This window comes from Danio rerio, chromosome 9 (genome assembly GCF_049306965.1).
Source record: "Danio rerio strain Tuebingen ecotype United States chromosome 9, GRCz12tu, whole genome shotgun sequence".
Lineage (NCBI taxonomy): Eukaryota > Metazoa > Chordata > Actinopteri > Cypriniformes > Danionidae > Danio > Danio rerio.
In genome coordinates, this window is record NC_133184.1 from 55,675,001 (window position 1) to 55,691,833 (window position 16,833).

Sequence of the window (16,833 nt, forward strand, 5' to 3'; positions counted from 1 at the left end):
CCCGCCACTGCACTGTATTCATTGTTTATTTTGAGGAGCTGAAGCTGATGAGGTAATAATACAACTGTTTCGCCAAACTGAATAGTACTGAAACTACTGATAAAGCTTAATGTTTGTGTTCACAATATACTGTGTGTAGTTTTGGTTGAATAAAATAACTGTAATCAATAAAATGTGCGTCATATAAACGTAAATTCATGCGAGTTAGTCAGAAAAACGTACATTGTACTAGCTTTCTAGATATGATGTAGATATCTAGACATATTTATCTAGATATGATAAAGCCAGGGCCGGAGCAAGCTGAACTGCCGCTCTAGGCAGAGGACGATCACGCCGCCCTAACCCCAATGTGAAAACGAAAGTGACCGGTTATGAAAATGAAGTGAGGTGACGCAGACCTCTATACTGATGCCCTATGCAGGAATATAACGGAGGACGCGCGGGTGCTGAGGGAGGGAGGAAGGTGTCCCTGACGCTGCCCTCTCTATTCTGTCGCCTATGCGCAAATCTGAGGACACGGGTGGTGAGGGAGGTGTCGCGGACATAAGTGAGGACACGGGTGGTGAGGGAGGTGTCACGGACGCCGCCCTCTCTATACTGCCGCCCTAGGCAGCCGCCTAGATCGCCTCTATGGACGTGCCGGCCCTGGATATAGCCAGTCACATCTGTTTCTGTAATAATTAAATCACAGTGAGTTCATGCATCTAGCGTATTATTTATAGCTATATTCTACTGCAACATGCTGTGTCAGTTAGCATCGATTTATAAATCGACTTTCTTATTAAAATACCTAATATGGCTGGAAGACCAGCCTGATCTCACGAGGAAACGTGAGTATTTTACGTTTTGTCAGTTTAGTGGCTAATTCGTACGAATTCGTTCAGTCGTACAAAAATGTACGATTTTAAAAATGAGGCGTAGCACCTGACCCCACCCCTAACCCCAACCGTCATTGTGTGATGAGCAAATCGTACTAAATTATACAAACTGATTGTATGAATTCATAAGAATTGGCCACTAAATTAAAAAGTTATGAATTGCCGTGAGATTGCGTTATAGACTATTTATTGTCGCAGTCGTGTAAATGATCAGTTAAAGCCATTTTATGTTTATTCAGATCTTATTTTCATTCATCCATATTAGGGATTTCCTGGAATGTTCTGCTACTTTTGTGAGGCATGTATGTAATTTCAGCTCAAGCATGAATGAAACAGGCATTACATGCATTTAAAGTGCTCCAATGCCTGCGTCAACCTATTTTAAGGAGAACTGAAAAAAAAAACATAATTCCATAATTCCAGCATATAGATCTTTATTTTAATTGTTTCTTGTACTATTTTTGATGCAATTGTTATATCAAAAATAGTAGCCTATTGAATATCAATATTTTGCAAGGTATTGAATTTAGAAATTCCAGTATCTTGACAACACTAGTTAATCACTCTGTCCAAATGAAGATGTTTGTAGCTTTGTAGCACATTGGATAACAACTCACACTATAAAATAAATCATATTTTCAGATTTGAACACAAAAAACTCAAAAAAACAAACAAACAGAAACTGTAAATCAGGAGATAGGAGGCTCAAGAGGTATGATATGGCTCATAACAGACTAGTAAATGAGAAGTGGGTTCATTTGAGAGGAGTCTGGATGCAGACCTGGTGCAGTGCAATCTGAGCTGCATCCAATGCTTTTTAATGGGCTCGCCTAACCCCACCCCTAACCCGACCCATCACAGTGATGTCATTCGCTCCATTTGAGTGCTTTATGTCTGACATTGCATCTCAGCTTTCATCATAAAGGCTGCATCCAGATACTATTGGTTAATTTATCAATGTTTTTTTCCTTTTTGGTGTTGTAAGTCACAAGGCTTCAACTCAACTTCGACCGTCAACTCAAAAATCCTTTATTTTTTATTAAACCATTTATAATCCTAGTATTAAGATTAAAGTAGATCACCTTTTGAAAGTGGGGGTGTTTTAACGCAGTGAATTAGAACTTCTTTTTTTGGGGGGGACTTCTTTGGGGCTCAGCCCCTTATCCCTTTCGACCCCATAGATAAATACACTAGATATCGCATAGGGACACTGAGCATGCGTCAATAGCGCCGCCACATTGGTACAGTGCTCCCAGGACAGGTGTCATTCAACCGCACTAGTCAACCGCGCTGTCTACGGGTGTAGTAACGAGCAAACAAAGTAAACAAAGCACAAAGGCAGAACATTTCATGGGTAATATTAAGTTTTTTTCTGTTTTTGTTTGTTGTGAACTTTTGTGCTAATCAGGTAACGTTATTGATGATAACAGTTACTTACTGCATTCACCATAAGGCAAAGCAGCTCCAACTCGCACTAAACACTCGGCTTATGCTAGTTTTGTTGAATAAAATCAGCAAACAATGCAAAAGAAATATGACAACGAGATGCTGCGCTGCCAGAAAACTGTATTATTGTCGGCTAACGTTAGTGAAAGAGTCGTTCAGGGGATTCATTCACAAACGAATCGCTCCCTCCGTCAGTATGAGAGGTGAAAGCAGGAGAGGAGCTGAGTTTCAGGACATGATTAGATCAAATTTAACAGGGAGGGTGAATAGTACATTTCTGTACACACAAACACAAGCTTTTTGTCAGGAATGCCCGTGCGGTCACTGATCCATCAATGTAGAAAAGTAATGTAAAATTATAATTTTCGTAATTAAAAAAAAAATTGCATACTAACATCCAGGAAAACTCCCGATCATAGATATATGTGTATATGTGTATATCTCTGGCTTTGGATGGCCACAGTCCTCTACTGTACCTTGGTCCCGCATTCATTTCAAAGGAGCGCTACCCTGTAGCAAGATGGCGGCTCTATTGACGCATTCCTTCCAATCGACAACAACAGGGTAGGCGTCATCTAATGTATATATATATGTTTCGACCCTAGCAACGCCCCTGCTCATAGCACACGTGCTGCTGCTGATGTGACAATTAAAGTCATTTGATTTGAATTTTGATTTGGTTTGATTTTGATTTGAAATATCGAAAAGCATTTTTTAGACAATCCAAAAAAAAATAAAGGTGGAAAAAATTGGACTGGAACCCAGACAAAGAAATCCAAGTAAGAAAAGAGAACAGCAGTTTTTTTTTTGCTGAATAATATGCTGTTAAATCCAGATATGTTTCTCCTACCAGGCGGTGCAGTGGCGCTCCAGATGCCACAGTCGGCAGCTCCTCGTAGGGCTTAAAGCGTCCACTGAAGGAGTCATGGACGCTGCGGGCCGAGCGGGTCATTCCTGCTGGCTCCGGCTGCCCACAACCTTGAAAAACCTGCAATTACATGGAGGACCATTATGTAGGAGCACACGGCTGAACACTGTAGAAACACAAACACACTATTCTCACTCCTAAAGCTGCAACTGCTGGACACCACATGTTATTCTGCGGCTTTACAGACACTGAGGGATGCACTGACCCCAAACTGAAGACTTCTGCAGGTTTCAGGCTGGTTACACATGTCTGATTTCAACCCAGGATTACATTTTGGCTTAGATTTATATCTTAAAATAATATATATATATATATATATATATATATATATATATATATATATATATATATATATATATATATATATATATATATATATATATATATATATATATATATATATATATTGATCCAGCATTTCTACGATTCTGCCAATCATATTTTCAAGTTCAGGAGAGAAGAAAAGGCGGCTGCACGAGTCTTTTCATTGTTTCACACACGTTGCTCAGTGACACTGTTACCTCCAAATGATGTTGAATGAGTCACACACTGTATTTATAAGGTATAATTTACCTAAAAATGTAACTTTTGTCTTAATATAATGATGTTTTCATGATCGGGAAAATCACACATTTACATTTAGTCATTGAGCAGACGCTTTTATCCAAAGCGACTTACAAATGAGGACAAGGAAGCAATTTACACAACTATAAGAGCAACAATGAATAAGTGCTGTAGGCATTCAGGCATTCAGGTCTGTAAAGTCTAAGAAGGGAAGTATTAGTAAATTTTTTTTTTGGGTACAGTTAGTGTGATATTCAGAGAGGCAATTGCAGATTAGGAAGGAAAGTGGAGACTAAATAGTTGAGTTTTTAGTCGTTTCTTGAAGACAGCGAGTGACTCTGCCGTTCTGATGCAGTTAGGGAGTTTATTCCACCAACTGGGCAGATTGAATGCGAGAGTTCGGGAAAGTGATTTCTTCCCTCTGGGATGGAACCACGAGGCGACGTTCATTCACAGAACTCAAGTTTCTGGAGGGCACATACATCTGCAGAAGTGAGAGCAGATAAGAAGGAGCAAAGCCAGAAGTCGCTTTGCAGGCAAACATCAGAGCTTTGAATTTGATGCGAGCAGCAACTGGCAGCCAGTGCAAACGGATGAGCAGCGGAGTGACATGTGCTCGTTTAGGTTCATTAAAGACCACTCGTGCTGCTGCGTTCTGAAGCAGCTGAAGAGGCTTGATAGAGTTAGCTGGGAGCCCGGCTAGTAGAGAGTTGCAGTAATCCAGTCTGGAGAGAACAAGAGCTTGAACAAGGAGTTGAGCTGCATGTTCAGATAAGAAGGGTCGGATCTGTCTGATGTTATAGAGTGTGAATCTGCACGATCTAGCATTTCTAGAAATGTGGTCAGAGAAGTTTAGTTGGTCATCAATCGTTACTCCAAGGCTGTTTACCATTTTGGATACAGTAACACGAGACGTGAGCTGCTGACCGTGAGCTGTTATCACAGGGCGGGCGCATACTCTACTTAATGACAGACGCGCGCACGTCTACTTTAGTGAACAGAACCTGCATATGTTGCGAGTAACAGGTAATACAGTTGTAAATAATATTCAGTTTGTGTCACAGAGTGATCGTTTGGGAGCAGCGCGTGAAGTATGAACAAGCACTTGGCAGTCTAAATGAAACCGAAAGTGTGCACTTCATTTAAATGATCATATCGCATTTTAGAGTTATGATTACGGCAAGCATTTGATAAGTTTTTTCTTTCATAGAGAACCCACAGTTGTGCATAAAAAATGTTTACAATGTCAGTATAACTAATCTAGCCTATATATTGTTGAATATAATCTGATAATGGCAAACGTCTGATTTTACCAGTGAATTAAATTGTCTAATATGATAGATTGCAAGCTTATATCTCAAACATAATAATTCAACAACAGAATTATTATAAGTAGAATAGAATTATTTATAGAAACCAGTAGACCTACACATAATATTATTATAGATGTTGTGGCATTTGTTTGTTTTTACGATACCTTTATTTTACGTCTACAGAATCTTGAGAAAATCGTGATCTTTATTTGAAGCAAAAAAATCGCGATTTTCATTTTAGCCAGAATCGTGCAGATCTAATATATATATTAAACAAATGAAATATGTGATTTTTTTATCTAGTTTGTTAATAATTTTGGTATTAGAAGTTAAATAAAAGTGCATTTTATTTCATTATGTGAACACCACTGCATCTGGTGAGAAACGTAAAGTGTGGAGTTGCCTGACACACATCACCTTCCTGGATTCTGAGAAAGCAAAGCAGAGGCTGAATAACAGCATCTAAACCAGACTCTGCTTCTCCTCCTCTTGCGTCTGCAATTAGTGGTGTGTGTGTGTGTGTGTGTGTGTGTGTGTGTGTGTGTGTGTGTGTGTGTGTGTGTGTGTGTGTGTGTGTGTGTGTGTGTGGAGAATGCAGAGACATTTACTGGCCGGAGCATATCTGACCGTCCGCAAGTATGCTGCTAAAAATACTCCAGCGGTTGGGAATAATTGCAGGCTTGTTCCTTCAGGATCTGATAGAGAACATGCTGATTGTGGAGCCCTGCCCACTACTGCCCATCTCTCCCTCATTAGCATAAACAGCAGCCCTGAGTGAGAAGCAGCTGTCTGTCCATTAGCCATTAGAGTGCTTGAGCTGCAGAAGATAATAGCCCTTTTCACACATACACACTTTTCCGGAAAATTACCGGCAATTTTCAGGAAAGGTGTGTATGTGTGAACAGGTCCTTTTTGAAAATACCGGTAAATTCGTTCTGGCTATTTTCCGGAAAGAGAAGTTGTAACATTACCGGTAATTTGCCGGAATGCTGCGCTGAAAATAAGGAAAGCGTGGCGGGAAAGTCCATGCGGCTTAGAAGAGCTACGTGCCCCAAAGGGGCCACCTTTTGATGGGTTCTTTGTTCGGACTACTCTCTAGGATGTTTGGGGAGAAGTCTGGTTATACCTGCGGGTCACGTGACAACCTGTTCAGCATTCTGACCAATGATTTCAGGGGAAAGTTTGAGCGCGAATCCTTCCTTTGTCTCGAGGCTGCTCGTATGCAAATTTGAGTGTGCGCCCTAAGCAGGCATTTAATACAGGGATTTAAAGAATAAAGCAATGCGAGTTATGATCTTGCTCTATGCATCATGTGTTGTAAAATGTCACAATCACAAACCCATCAGTACCAAACATGGGGGGTTTAAAAGTACATCAACATAATTTTTTCCCATCCTCACATTATTTATGCTTTAAAAAGGCCTAAAGGGACCACACTTACAGGTTATATGAGGGGTTATACAGGTAAGAAAAGTCAGAAATGAGATACAAAGTTTGCAAACATAACATTTAAGGTTCTGTGCTGGTCCCTGGTTTCTCAGTCGATTTTCTTTAGACTAGTGTCCTTTGGGTGTGGGGGAGTTGAGTGTGTGTGTAAGGAAGGAATGTCTTTGAAGATCTAGGCTTATCTGTCCAGTCTCCCTTGATTACGTAAGTCTGTCGGGTGTACCCAGACTTGTGGAGCCAGGAGTCGTAAACCGTCCTGTTGACTGAACCCAGACCGTTTTCATGGAATGTCGACGGAGTGTTTACCTCCAGCATACATGTTACAATATATATGTTACAGTGAATGCAGAAGGAAGATTGCCGTAATAAGCGCGTGCACGTCTAGAACGTGCTGACGTGCGACGTCTGCTTTAGCCAATCAGAACAGTCAGACGCATTCACGTCCGCGCGGTTTATGAGACTAAAAGCCTGTGAATATTTTCCCAGACGCATTTAGCAGCTAGAAGTTAGTCAGATAATGTTTATATGTTTATCTTAATGCCAACTGTGTAAATAATCATCAATAAGATGCTTATGATAAGCCGTTGTTTGTTTACCTTCAAGCTTTGTGTGTGCCTGTGAAACAGCCTGTGAGCGCCAGCACACACACACATATCATGTACATCTCGACATGCGAAAGTGTTTCTCCATATGTTTTCATCGGAGTTGTTCACAATGCTGATCATTCACAGAGTTTGTGATGTAGTCAAATGTTTACCAATTCAAGTGCAGCCGTTTAAAGCTCATTTGTGGTTAATGATGTCAGAATTTACCCGTATTTTGGAATGGATGTGTGAACGGCTACAGTCAGCATACACTATTCAATTCAATTCAGTTAAGTTAATGTAGATTGTGTCAAAGCAGCTTAACATAGTTCTAGAAAAAGTCCAGACTAAGAGGATTATAGATGTGGAGTTTTAGATGAAGCACAAATGAACAGCGACAGGAGCGACATAGACTGACGCTTCTTTTCACATTTGACCTTTAACACAGATGATGTTTGTCCTATCTAGAATCTGCCACTATGCTGACACGCAGGCATTTGTAACTCCACCCTCTTTTGAAAAAAGTGCAAACTCATTTGAATATGAAGTGACGGTCCTTCGGGTTAGAGATCTGCACTAAATTTTGAATTTCCCACCCGCAGCTACCCGACCCGCCCCGTTTTTTTACCTGCCGCGCCCGATCCCGCTAACACACACACACACACACACACATACACACACACACACACACACACACACACACACACACACACACACACACACACAAGCACCAAGCGCACACACACAGGCAAAGCTCTCTCTCTTATTCACACACACACACACACACACACACACACACACACACACACACACACACACCTCTCATTGGCGCGTACACATACATACATACATACATACATACATACATATATATACATACATATATATACATATATATATATATATATATATATATATATATATATATATATATATATATATATATATATATATACACACACACACGGCAACAAACAAGCTAAACAGAGCATCGCGCTATTTCATTTACACACATTCATACGCGTGCTCGCTCAGGAGTCGGGAGCGATATTGCTAGACAGCCCGCTCCTGTCCCAAATTAAACCCATTACCGACCGCTCGGTATATAAAAATATATATTTTATATATTAAAAAAAAAAAAAAAATATATATATATATATATATATATATATATATATATATATATATATAAATTGAGGAGTCAGACCTGATAGGAGAGCTGCATGCTGTTTTCCTGCATGTTCATGATGGCCTCTGAGATCTTCACGTCGATGGGCTCCATCACAGACTCAATGTTAAACGGACCCTCCAGACGCTGCGTCAGTAGCAGCAGCGCATCTGTCACACACACACATTTGTTTTTGTGAATTGTGCAGACATTCCTTATGTTTATACTGTACAAAATGTATTTTTATTGCCCTACCCTACCCCTAAAAAACCTGACTGTTAGCAACTTTACACCAACAATGTCCTCATTAATCCGCATCTCTCTGAAAGATCTGTGTAATACCCATGTCATTTGTGTACTGATGCGTCTCTTTTACACACACACACACACACACACATTAAAAAATACATGAATAAATGTCATATTAAATATTTTAAAAATAACTAATATTAAAAAAACAAAAAAAACAAAACAAAATGCAGTAGCTTTTAAATAATGGATAGTTTTTTTATTTTGCGTAAAATACAATTATAAATAAATAAATAAATAAATAAATAAATACACACATAAATATATAAATATATATATATAAATAAATAAATAAATAAATAAATAAATAAATAAATACATACATACATAATTAAATCCATAAATAAATCCATAAATAAATAAATACATACATACATAAATAACTAAATAAATAAATAAATAAATATATATAAAAAAAATAAATATATACAGAAATACATAAATAAATAAATAAAACTAATTAAATAATTATTTAATAAATACATACATATATTCACAAATTAATAAATAAATACATAAATACATAAAAAATAAATACAGAAATAAGTAAATAAATAAATAACTAAATAATTGATTAATTATTTAATAAATACATACATATATACACAAATAAATAAATAAATTAATTAATTAATACAAAAAAATACATAAATACATACATATATAAAAACCTTAATTAATAAAAAAATTAATTAATTATTTAAAGGGGTGGTCTACTACGATATCATATTTTAAACTAGTTGATGTGTAATGTAGCTGTGTGAACATAAACAACATCTCTGAATGTAAAATGCTCTAAGTTCAATGCAAAGGGAGACTTTGGTTTTTACAGAGTTAGCTTAGCAAAGCCTACAATGAACGAATTTTAGGTTCGTTTACACACACACTGCGCAGGTAAGGGCGGTGGCCAGAGGCGCTGTAACGTTACTGCAGAGGGAGAAAATGCCATCCTGCTATTTCCATAAAGCTTCTCTGTTTCTGTATTTGGGCTTCCAAATGACACGACCCAAAGACAGAAGTGCTTACAGTTCAATATTAATTATGTTCCAGAGAATTATAAAATACATAGCAAGCATGATTTAACAAAACAGCTTCCAGAATCTCTCCCAGTTCAGTGCTGGATTCGGCTAAAATCTCCTCAAAGATGGAGCAAGGAGATGCGGTGAACTCTGAGCCACGACCTGTAAGTGTTTTTATTTGTTCAAATTAATCATGACAACCCAAGCTCATTCTGAAAACGTAGTCCCGCGGACGTTTCTGGAGACATCGGAATACGTCCCGGGGGGTACGTACGGCCGCGTTTATTTTTTTCAAGCGAACGCTGCGGGGCGGTGTGACACTGTTCCCTTTCACGCTTGCTTTACCTCCTTGTGGAGGGCTTCCCCGGTGCAACCCTTTTGTCCACTCAGCTCAGCGTGTACGTCGGCAGGCTCGAGATGCGGAGAGGGGTCGACCATGGCGACCGGTTTCAAGTCCGGGGAAGAGCGGTTCCAGCAATCAGGTAAGACAAAAACAGAATCCCAAAAATTAAGTGAACGAGTTTCGTGACAGGGTGAGATCGCGGCGAAATTCGAAAACGCGAACTGTTGCTCGGGTTTAGGGAAGCGAGCGAGCGGGCGGGCGGGTCAATCGGTAAAATTGGTTGGGTTTAGGGAAGGAGGAGGGCGAGTCAGCCGATTGGCCGGACGCGCAGTCAATCATCCGGTCAGTCGGACAGCGGCCTCCGGCGGGTTCACACGAGAACAGCTCGGGTGCGAACCGCGCTCGCGAGAGGCGTCTGGGGTGCGAAAAAGCGCGCAACAGCAGCCTCTCTCAGATTCGCGAAAACAAAAACTGCAGCCGTACGTACCCGCCGAGACGTATTCCGCGGTCTCCAGAAATGTCCGCGGTACTACGTTTCCACAATGAGCCTGGGTTGGATCATGACATGTACAGTGTCTAGCCTCAACGGTATGTTGTAACAAAGATGTAAACAACGGGAAATAATGTTCGCCACTGCCAGCCATTTAGCTACAAATCCATATTTATCAGTCAAACAGCTGTAAACACACACATGCACGCACTCTTGACCAACACGTGCGTCTCTGTGTGAGACAGCAGCGTTTTTCTCCACAGGCAGCTTTTCCATGCGTTTTACATCTCAGACAATAAAGTGTGAATGATTCATGTTACTTACACAGGCATATTCCGGATATGCGTGAAAGACGTCGTGTAATGCGTTGATTTAAAAAAAATACAGCAATGCTCTCCCAACTGGAGTGTAACATCAAAAAATAATCAATCAAGGCTCACACAGGTCTCATCCCACATCTTGTGCTTTATTCTGTCACCATCGTCACCACAGAAAATAACTTAATCCGAGCATGAGAGAAAAATAAAAATAAACATCGGTCCCGCGCACATGCGCTACTCGTGTTACAGATAGTTTATAGTATACACACGCACACACATAAACACACATGCACACACACAATAGCACACAAACACTCTTAAAGGAGCCGCATCCAATTTTCACTTGTTACAGACACTTGTTGACTGACTAACTGGCTGTTTACACAAAACGCGCGTGCTTGTCCGGGCGTGACGTGGAGCCGATCCGCGAATCACAGCACATTATGATGATGACCAATCAGAGTCACTTAAGGCTTTCAGAGGAACTAGGAAATATGTAGCTGTGTATAATCAAAGTGAGATTTATGAAAAAATAACGCGATTTCCTTTAAGTGAAACAAGAGCACACATTGCTTTGCATCTTATCAGCACAACCAAGCCTTAAAATTACATTCCGGACCACCCCTTTAATAATTATTAAATAAATAAATAAATAAGTAAATATATAAATACATACATACATACATACATACTAGAGTAGAACCTTACAGAAGGAAAACCATCTGTGCAGCAATCCATCAATCAGGCCTCAGTGGCCAGACGAAGACACTCATCGCCTGGAGTTTGCCAAAAGGCATCTGAAGGACTCTCAGAGCATCAGAAACTAAACTCTCTGCTCTGATGAGACTCAAATTGAACTCTGGAGTGAATGCCAGGCGTTACGTTTGGATAAAAGCAGGCAGCGCTCATCAGCAGGCTAACAGCATCCCTACAGTGAAGCATGGTGGTGTTGGCATCATGCTGTGGGGATGTGTTTCAGCAGCAGGAACTGGAAGACTAGTCAGGATAGAGGGAAAGATGAATGCAGCAATGTACAGAGACATCCTGAATGAAGACCTGCTTCAGAGTGCTCTTGACTTCAGACTGGGGCGACGGTTCAACTTCCAGCAGGACAATGACCCAAAGCACACCACCAAAATATCAATGGACTGGCTTCACAACAACTTGGTGAATGTCCTTGAGTGGCCCAGCCAGAGCCCATACCTAAATCCTATTGAAGATCTCTGGAGAGATCTGAAAATGGCAGTAAACAGTCGATTTCCATCCAACCTGATAGAGCTTTAGAGGTACTAAAAAGAGGAATGGGCAAAAATTCCCAAAGATAGGTGTGCCAAGCTTGTGGCATCATATTCAGAAAGACTTGAGGCTGTAATCGCTGCCAAAAGGTGCATCAACACAGTATTGAGCAAAGCCTGTGTATTGGCAAATGTACATGTGACTTTTCAGCTTTTTTATTTTAAATAAATTTGCAACAATTTCAAAAACTCTGTTTTCATATTGTCATTATGGGGGATTGTGTGTAGAATTGAGGAAATAAATTAATTTAATCCATTTTGGAATAAGGCTGTCACATAAAAAAATGTGGAAAAGTAAAGCACTATCAATACTTTCTGGATGCACTGTAAATTAACATTAATGAAGTGTTTTTTTTTTCTAATAAATAAAAAACAATGATCAAAAAATAAATAAATAAATAATTTCAAACTGCACGGCGATTATATAGTCCTACATTTATGATTTCACATTAATCAGCATGCCAAAAATTGTTTTAAAGAAAAATGCACTTAATTTAGACTCATTATTTCTGAAAAGACAGTATATTTTAACTTGTCTAGAAAATGCTTCTTGGTTTAAAAATCTCTAGATATCTGGACCAGAAACAAGACAAAAACTCCAATTTGATTGTGAATTAGAGAAAGAGAGAGAAATTGCCCTGATGCACACAATGCTGTAATTCCTGCGCAGCCATGGCCACAAGTATGACGGAGGAAAACATTTATTCATGTCAACATCTCTTTTCCAGGCGTGTCCGAAAAATCTGAACGCCACAGAAACCAACAAACACGATCTGGAGAAGCTGGAGATCAGCAGCACACACTTTAATAACACACTGGCCAGACCCAGAGACTCCACACAACACACACTCACCAACAACAACGACACAAAAAACACAAGACCATACAACACCACAACCAGCTTCGCTCACCACCTCCAGACAGATGCACATCCTGCTGTTTGCTTACTAAGAGCTTTAGTCTTGTTTCTAGTCCAAACATCGGTAACACTTTATAATACTGTAACTACACACTATGAATCATTTACAAAGCATTAGCATCTAGTAAATGTATTTTTTGTTAAGCATTAACTCTGGCGGTTCATTCCGCTGTGGCGACCCCGGATTAATAAATGGACCAAGCCGAAAAGAAAATGAATGAATGACGCATTAACTCTACATTAATAAGTGTTAGTAAGCAGTTTATACGGGAAGCTAAACATGCTGCTTTCTTGACTTACAACCACATGTATAATGTGCTTAATAATTGTACTTCCATACTTTGTTAATGATTTATTTTTCATTACTAAATAAAGTATTGCATGATTTACAAACCTGTTTTTTTAAGAGTAGTTGGTGGTTTTTAAGATCATTCAGAATGAGTTAGTAAATGATTAATAAACTATTCAAATCAACAGTTATATATCTTATTAATCAGGCATAATGGTTACCATGTATGCTAATAAATGCTTTATGAACTCAACTTCATGCAGTTTTGTGACCTGATCTAAAGTGAGGACTATTCATGCTTTATAAATCCCTTATAAATGACAATACCAATTAATTTGATTAAGATCTCTTTACTCTTTATTTAAAAAATTGATAGATGCAATAAAATACCACTATATGCATCAATTAATTATACACTACTTGACAAGAGTCAGTCCCAGTTGTAATAACTCGACTTCTAGTTGATCAAGTGTAAAAGTGTCAGAAGGTGGATTTCTCTGATCTGAACTGCATCCCAATCGTCACCAATACTGCAGACCTACAGGAACCCACATGGACACAAGATTCTCACAGAAATCAGTCAAGTTTGGTGAAGGAGAAATCATGGTTTGGGGTTACATTCAGTATGGGGGCGTGCAAGAGACCTGGAAAGTGGATGATCAACATCAACAGCCTGAGGTATCAAGACATTTGTGCTGCCCATTACATTACAAACCACAGGAGAGGGACAATTCTCCAGCAGGATAGCGCTCCTGCTCATACTTCAGCCTCCACATCAAAGCTCCTGAAAGCAAAGAATGTGCGTTAGGATTGGCCAGCCCAGTCACCAAATATGAACATTATTGAGCATGTCTGGGTAAGATGAAGGAGGAGGCATTGAAGATGAACACAAAGAGTCTTGATGAACTCTGGGAGTCCTGCAAAGCTTTCTTTGTTTTTCCAGATGACTTTATTAATCAATGATTCAAAATCAAGGCATGATCATATTTTATTGTGGTCAAATAAGCGTAATCTAGAGGCCTTCGCCTTTTATATGAGCCACTTCTGATACCAAATGATCAACTAGAAGTCAAAATATTATTTGCTGTTCCTAAAACTTGGATATGCGACAAGACTTTTGTCAGGTAGTGTATCATATTTTACACAGTTTGTAAATTATTTAATATGGTAAAAAGCCTTGCAGTAACGATTGATGACCAACTAAACTTCTCTGACCACATCTCTAGAACTGCTAGATCTTGCAGATTCACACTCTATAACATCAGAAAGATCCGACCCTTCCTATCTGAACATGCAGCTCAACTCCTTGTTCAAGCTCTTGTTCTCTCCAAACTGGATTACTGCAACTCTCTACTAGCCGGGCTCCCAGCTAACTCTATCAAACCTCTTCAGCTGCACCAGAACGCAGCAGCACGAGTGGTCTATAATGAACCTAAAAGAGCACATGTCACTCCGCTGCTCATGTAACAGGTATGAAAATTATAATTCGCTTTAAGTATAGAATTACACAAAATATGTATTTTATCTAATGTGTTAGTAAGTGTACCTGAGGTGTTTGTTAGTGTGTGTCTTTTCCTTTAAATTTCTAAGGGAGCTCACGCTGTTTAATTTCCTGTTTTGCGCCCGCCTCTTCCCTTTCTGCACTGACTATGCATGGGAGAGGTGGGTGTCTGCTAAGCTCCAATTAATCTTTAATCATCTTTACTTTATAAATAACTTTTAAAGCTAGTTTTCATGTTTAAATAATACTTATACCTTTATTTTTCACATATATTTCATTATTTTTGTGTCATCACTTAAATTGAGGTTTTGATTGACTTTAGCCTAACTGAAGCATGTGAATGCTAAATGCATTGCACTTTACTTTTAACAGAAAAGCTGTAAGGGCGAAGACACACTGTAAAAGCTGTGCTTTTTGGTTTATTCTCAGGTATGTTTTGTCACTTTGTTAATATTGTTTGGAGTTTTGTTCTGTCTCTCTCTCCATCTCTTCCCTTTCTGCACTGACTATGCATGGGAGAGAAAAGCTGTAAGGGCGAAGACACACTGTAAAAGCTGTGCTTTTTGGTTTATTCTCAGGTATGTTTTGTCACTTTGTTAATATTGTTTGGAGTTTTGTTCTGTCTCTCTCTCCATCTCTTCCCTTTCTGCACTGACTATGCATGGGAGAGAAAAGCTGTAAGGGTGAAGACACACTGTAAAAGCTGTACTTTTTGGTTTATTCTCAGTGAGTAAAGAGCCGTCACAACTGCAGATCTCCGACTGATTATTCCTTAATAAAACAAAGAAAACACAACGCAGAACCGGTTACACTCATCCGTTTGCACTGGCTGCCAGTTGCTGCTCGCATCAAATTCAAAGCTCTGATGTTTGCTTACAAAGCGACTTCTGGCTTTGCTCCTTCTTATCTGCTCTCACTTCTGCAGATGTATGTGCCCTCCAGAAACTTGTGTTCTGTGAATGAACGTCGCCTCGTGGTTCCATCCCAAAGAGGGAAGAAATCACTTTCCCGAACTCTCGCGTTCAATCTGCCCAGTTGGTGGAATGAACTCCCTAACTGCATCAGAACGGCAGAGTCACTCGCTGTCTTCAAGAAACGACTAAAAACTCAACTATTTAGTCTCCACTTCCCTTCCTAATCTGCAATTGCCTCTCTGGCTATATCACTAACTGTAAAAAAAGTCTTTGCTTCTTAGACTTTACACACCTGAAACTTGCCGACAGCACTTATTCATTGTTGCTCTTAGTTGTGTAAATTGCTTAATTGTCCTCATTTGTAAGTCGCTTTGGATAAAAGCATCCGCTAAATGACTAAATGTAAATGTAATATAATCGTCATCTACAGGCGACAATACTTATATAAAAAAAAACAAATAGAGGTCTATTTTGGATGTTTTCTTTCCATTACACTGAAAAATAAGTGAAGTTTATTCATAAACTAATTTCGAGAGGATCACGTGCTTATGATTTGTCACGGCCGGTCTCGTATTTGCTAATCACTATCTTCCAATCATACGAGCCCTAAGCTACTATAAATAGCCACAGTTTTCAGTTCTCTCCAGACTGGAGAGACTGGTCCCACCAGGCCGGTGGGTGTTTCTGTGAGGAGTTTGTATGTTCTCCCCGTGTCCACGTGGGTTTTCCCCGGGTTCTCCGGTTTCCTCCCACCATCCAAAGACATTCAACAAGCAAAACAATCAAGCTTTTGTCTAACCCCTTGTGTTCCCTTAGCTACCGCAGCCGGGGAGTTCTGAGATCCACCGAGCTCAGGCTCCCCTCTCGCTCTGCCAGCGGGAGGAAGCCCCGGGCTCGAGGATCCCTTATGCTCGGGCTCTCTCCTGGGACAGCATGCCAAACAAGCTTTTATAAATCATCAGCTAAGTGTGAACTCTTGAAATAGATTAAACACAATTTACTCATTTCAAAATTGACAGAAGCAATGATTAAATACAGTATTTAACCTAGTTCAGCCTTTAAATGTCACTTTAAGCTGAATAATAGTACCTTGAAGAATATCTAGTC

General features: G+C 39.5%; 1 protein-coding gene across 3 annotated transcripts in view; it reads right to left on the bottom strand.

The window, feature by feature from the left end:
* The window catches only part of gpc6b (glypican 6b), a 61,193-nt gene that overhangs the window by 15,824 nt on the left and 28,536 nt on the right, over nucleotides 1–16,833 (bottom strand). For all 3 annotated transcript variants that reach the window (XM_073911522.1, XM_073911521.1, NM_001287541.1), the window contains 2 exon segments: nucleotides 8,367–8,497; nucleotides 3,175–3,312 (listed from right to left, as the gene is read on the bottom strand). In XM_073911522.1, the coding sequence (XP_073767623.1) occupies nucleotides 3,175–3,312; nucleotides 8,367–8,497 (269 nt within the window).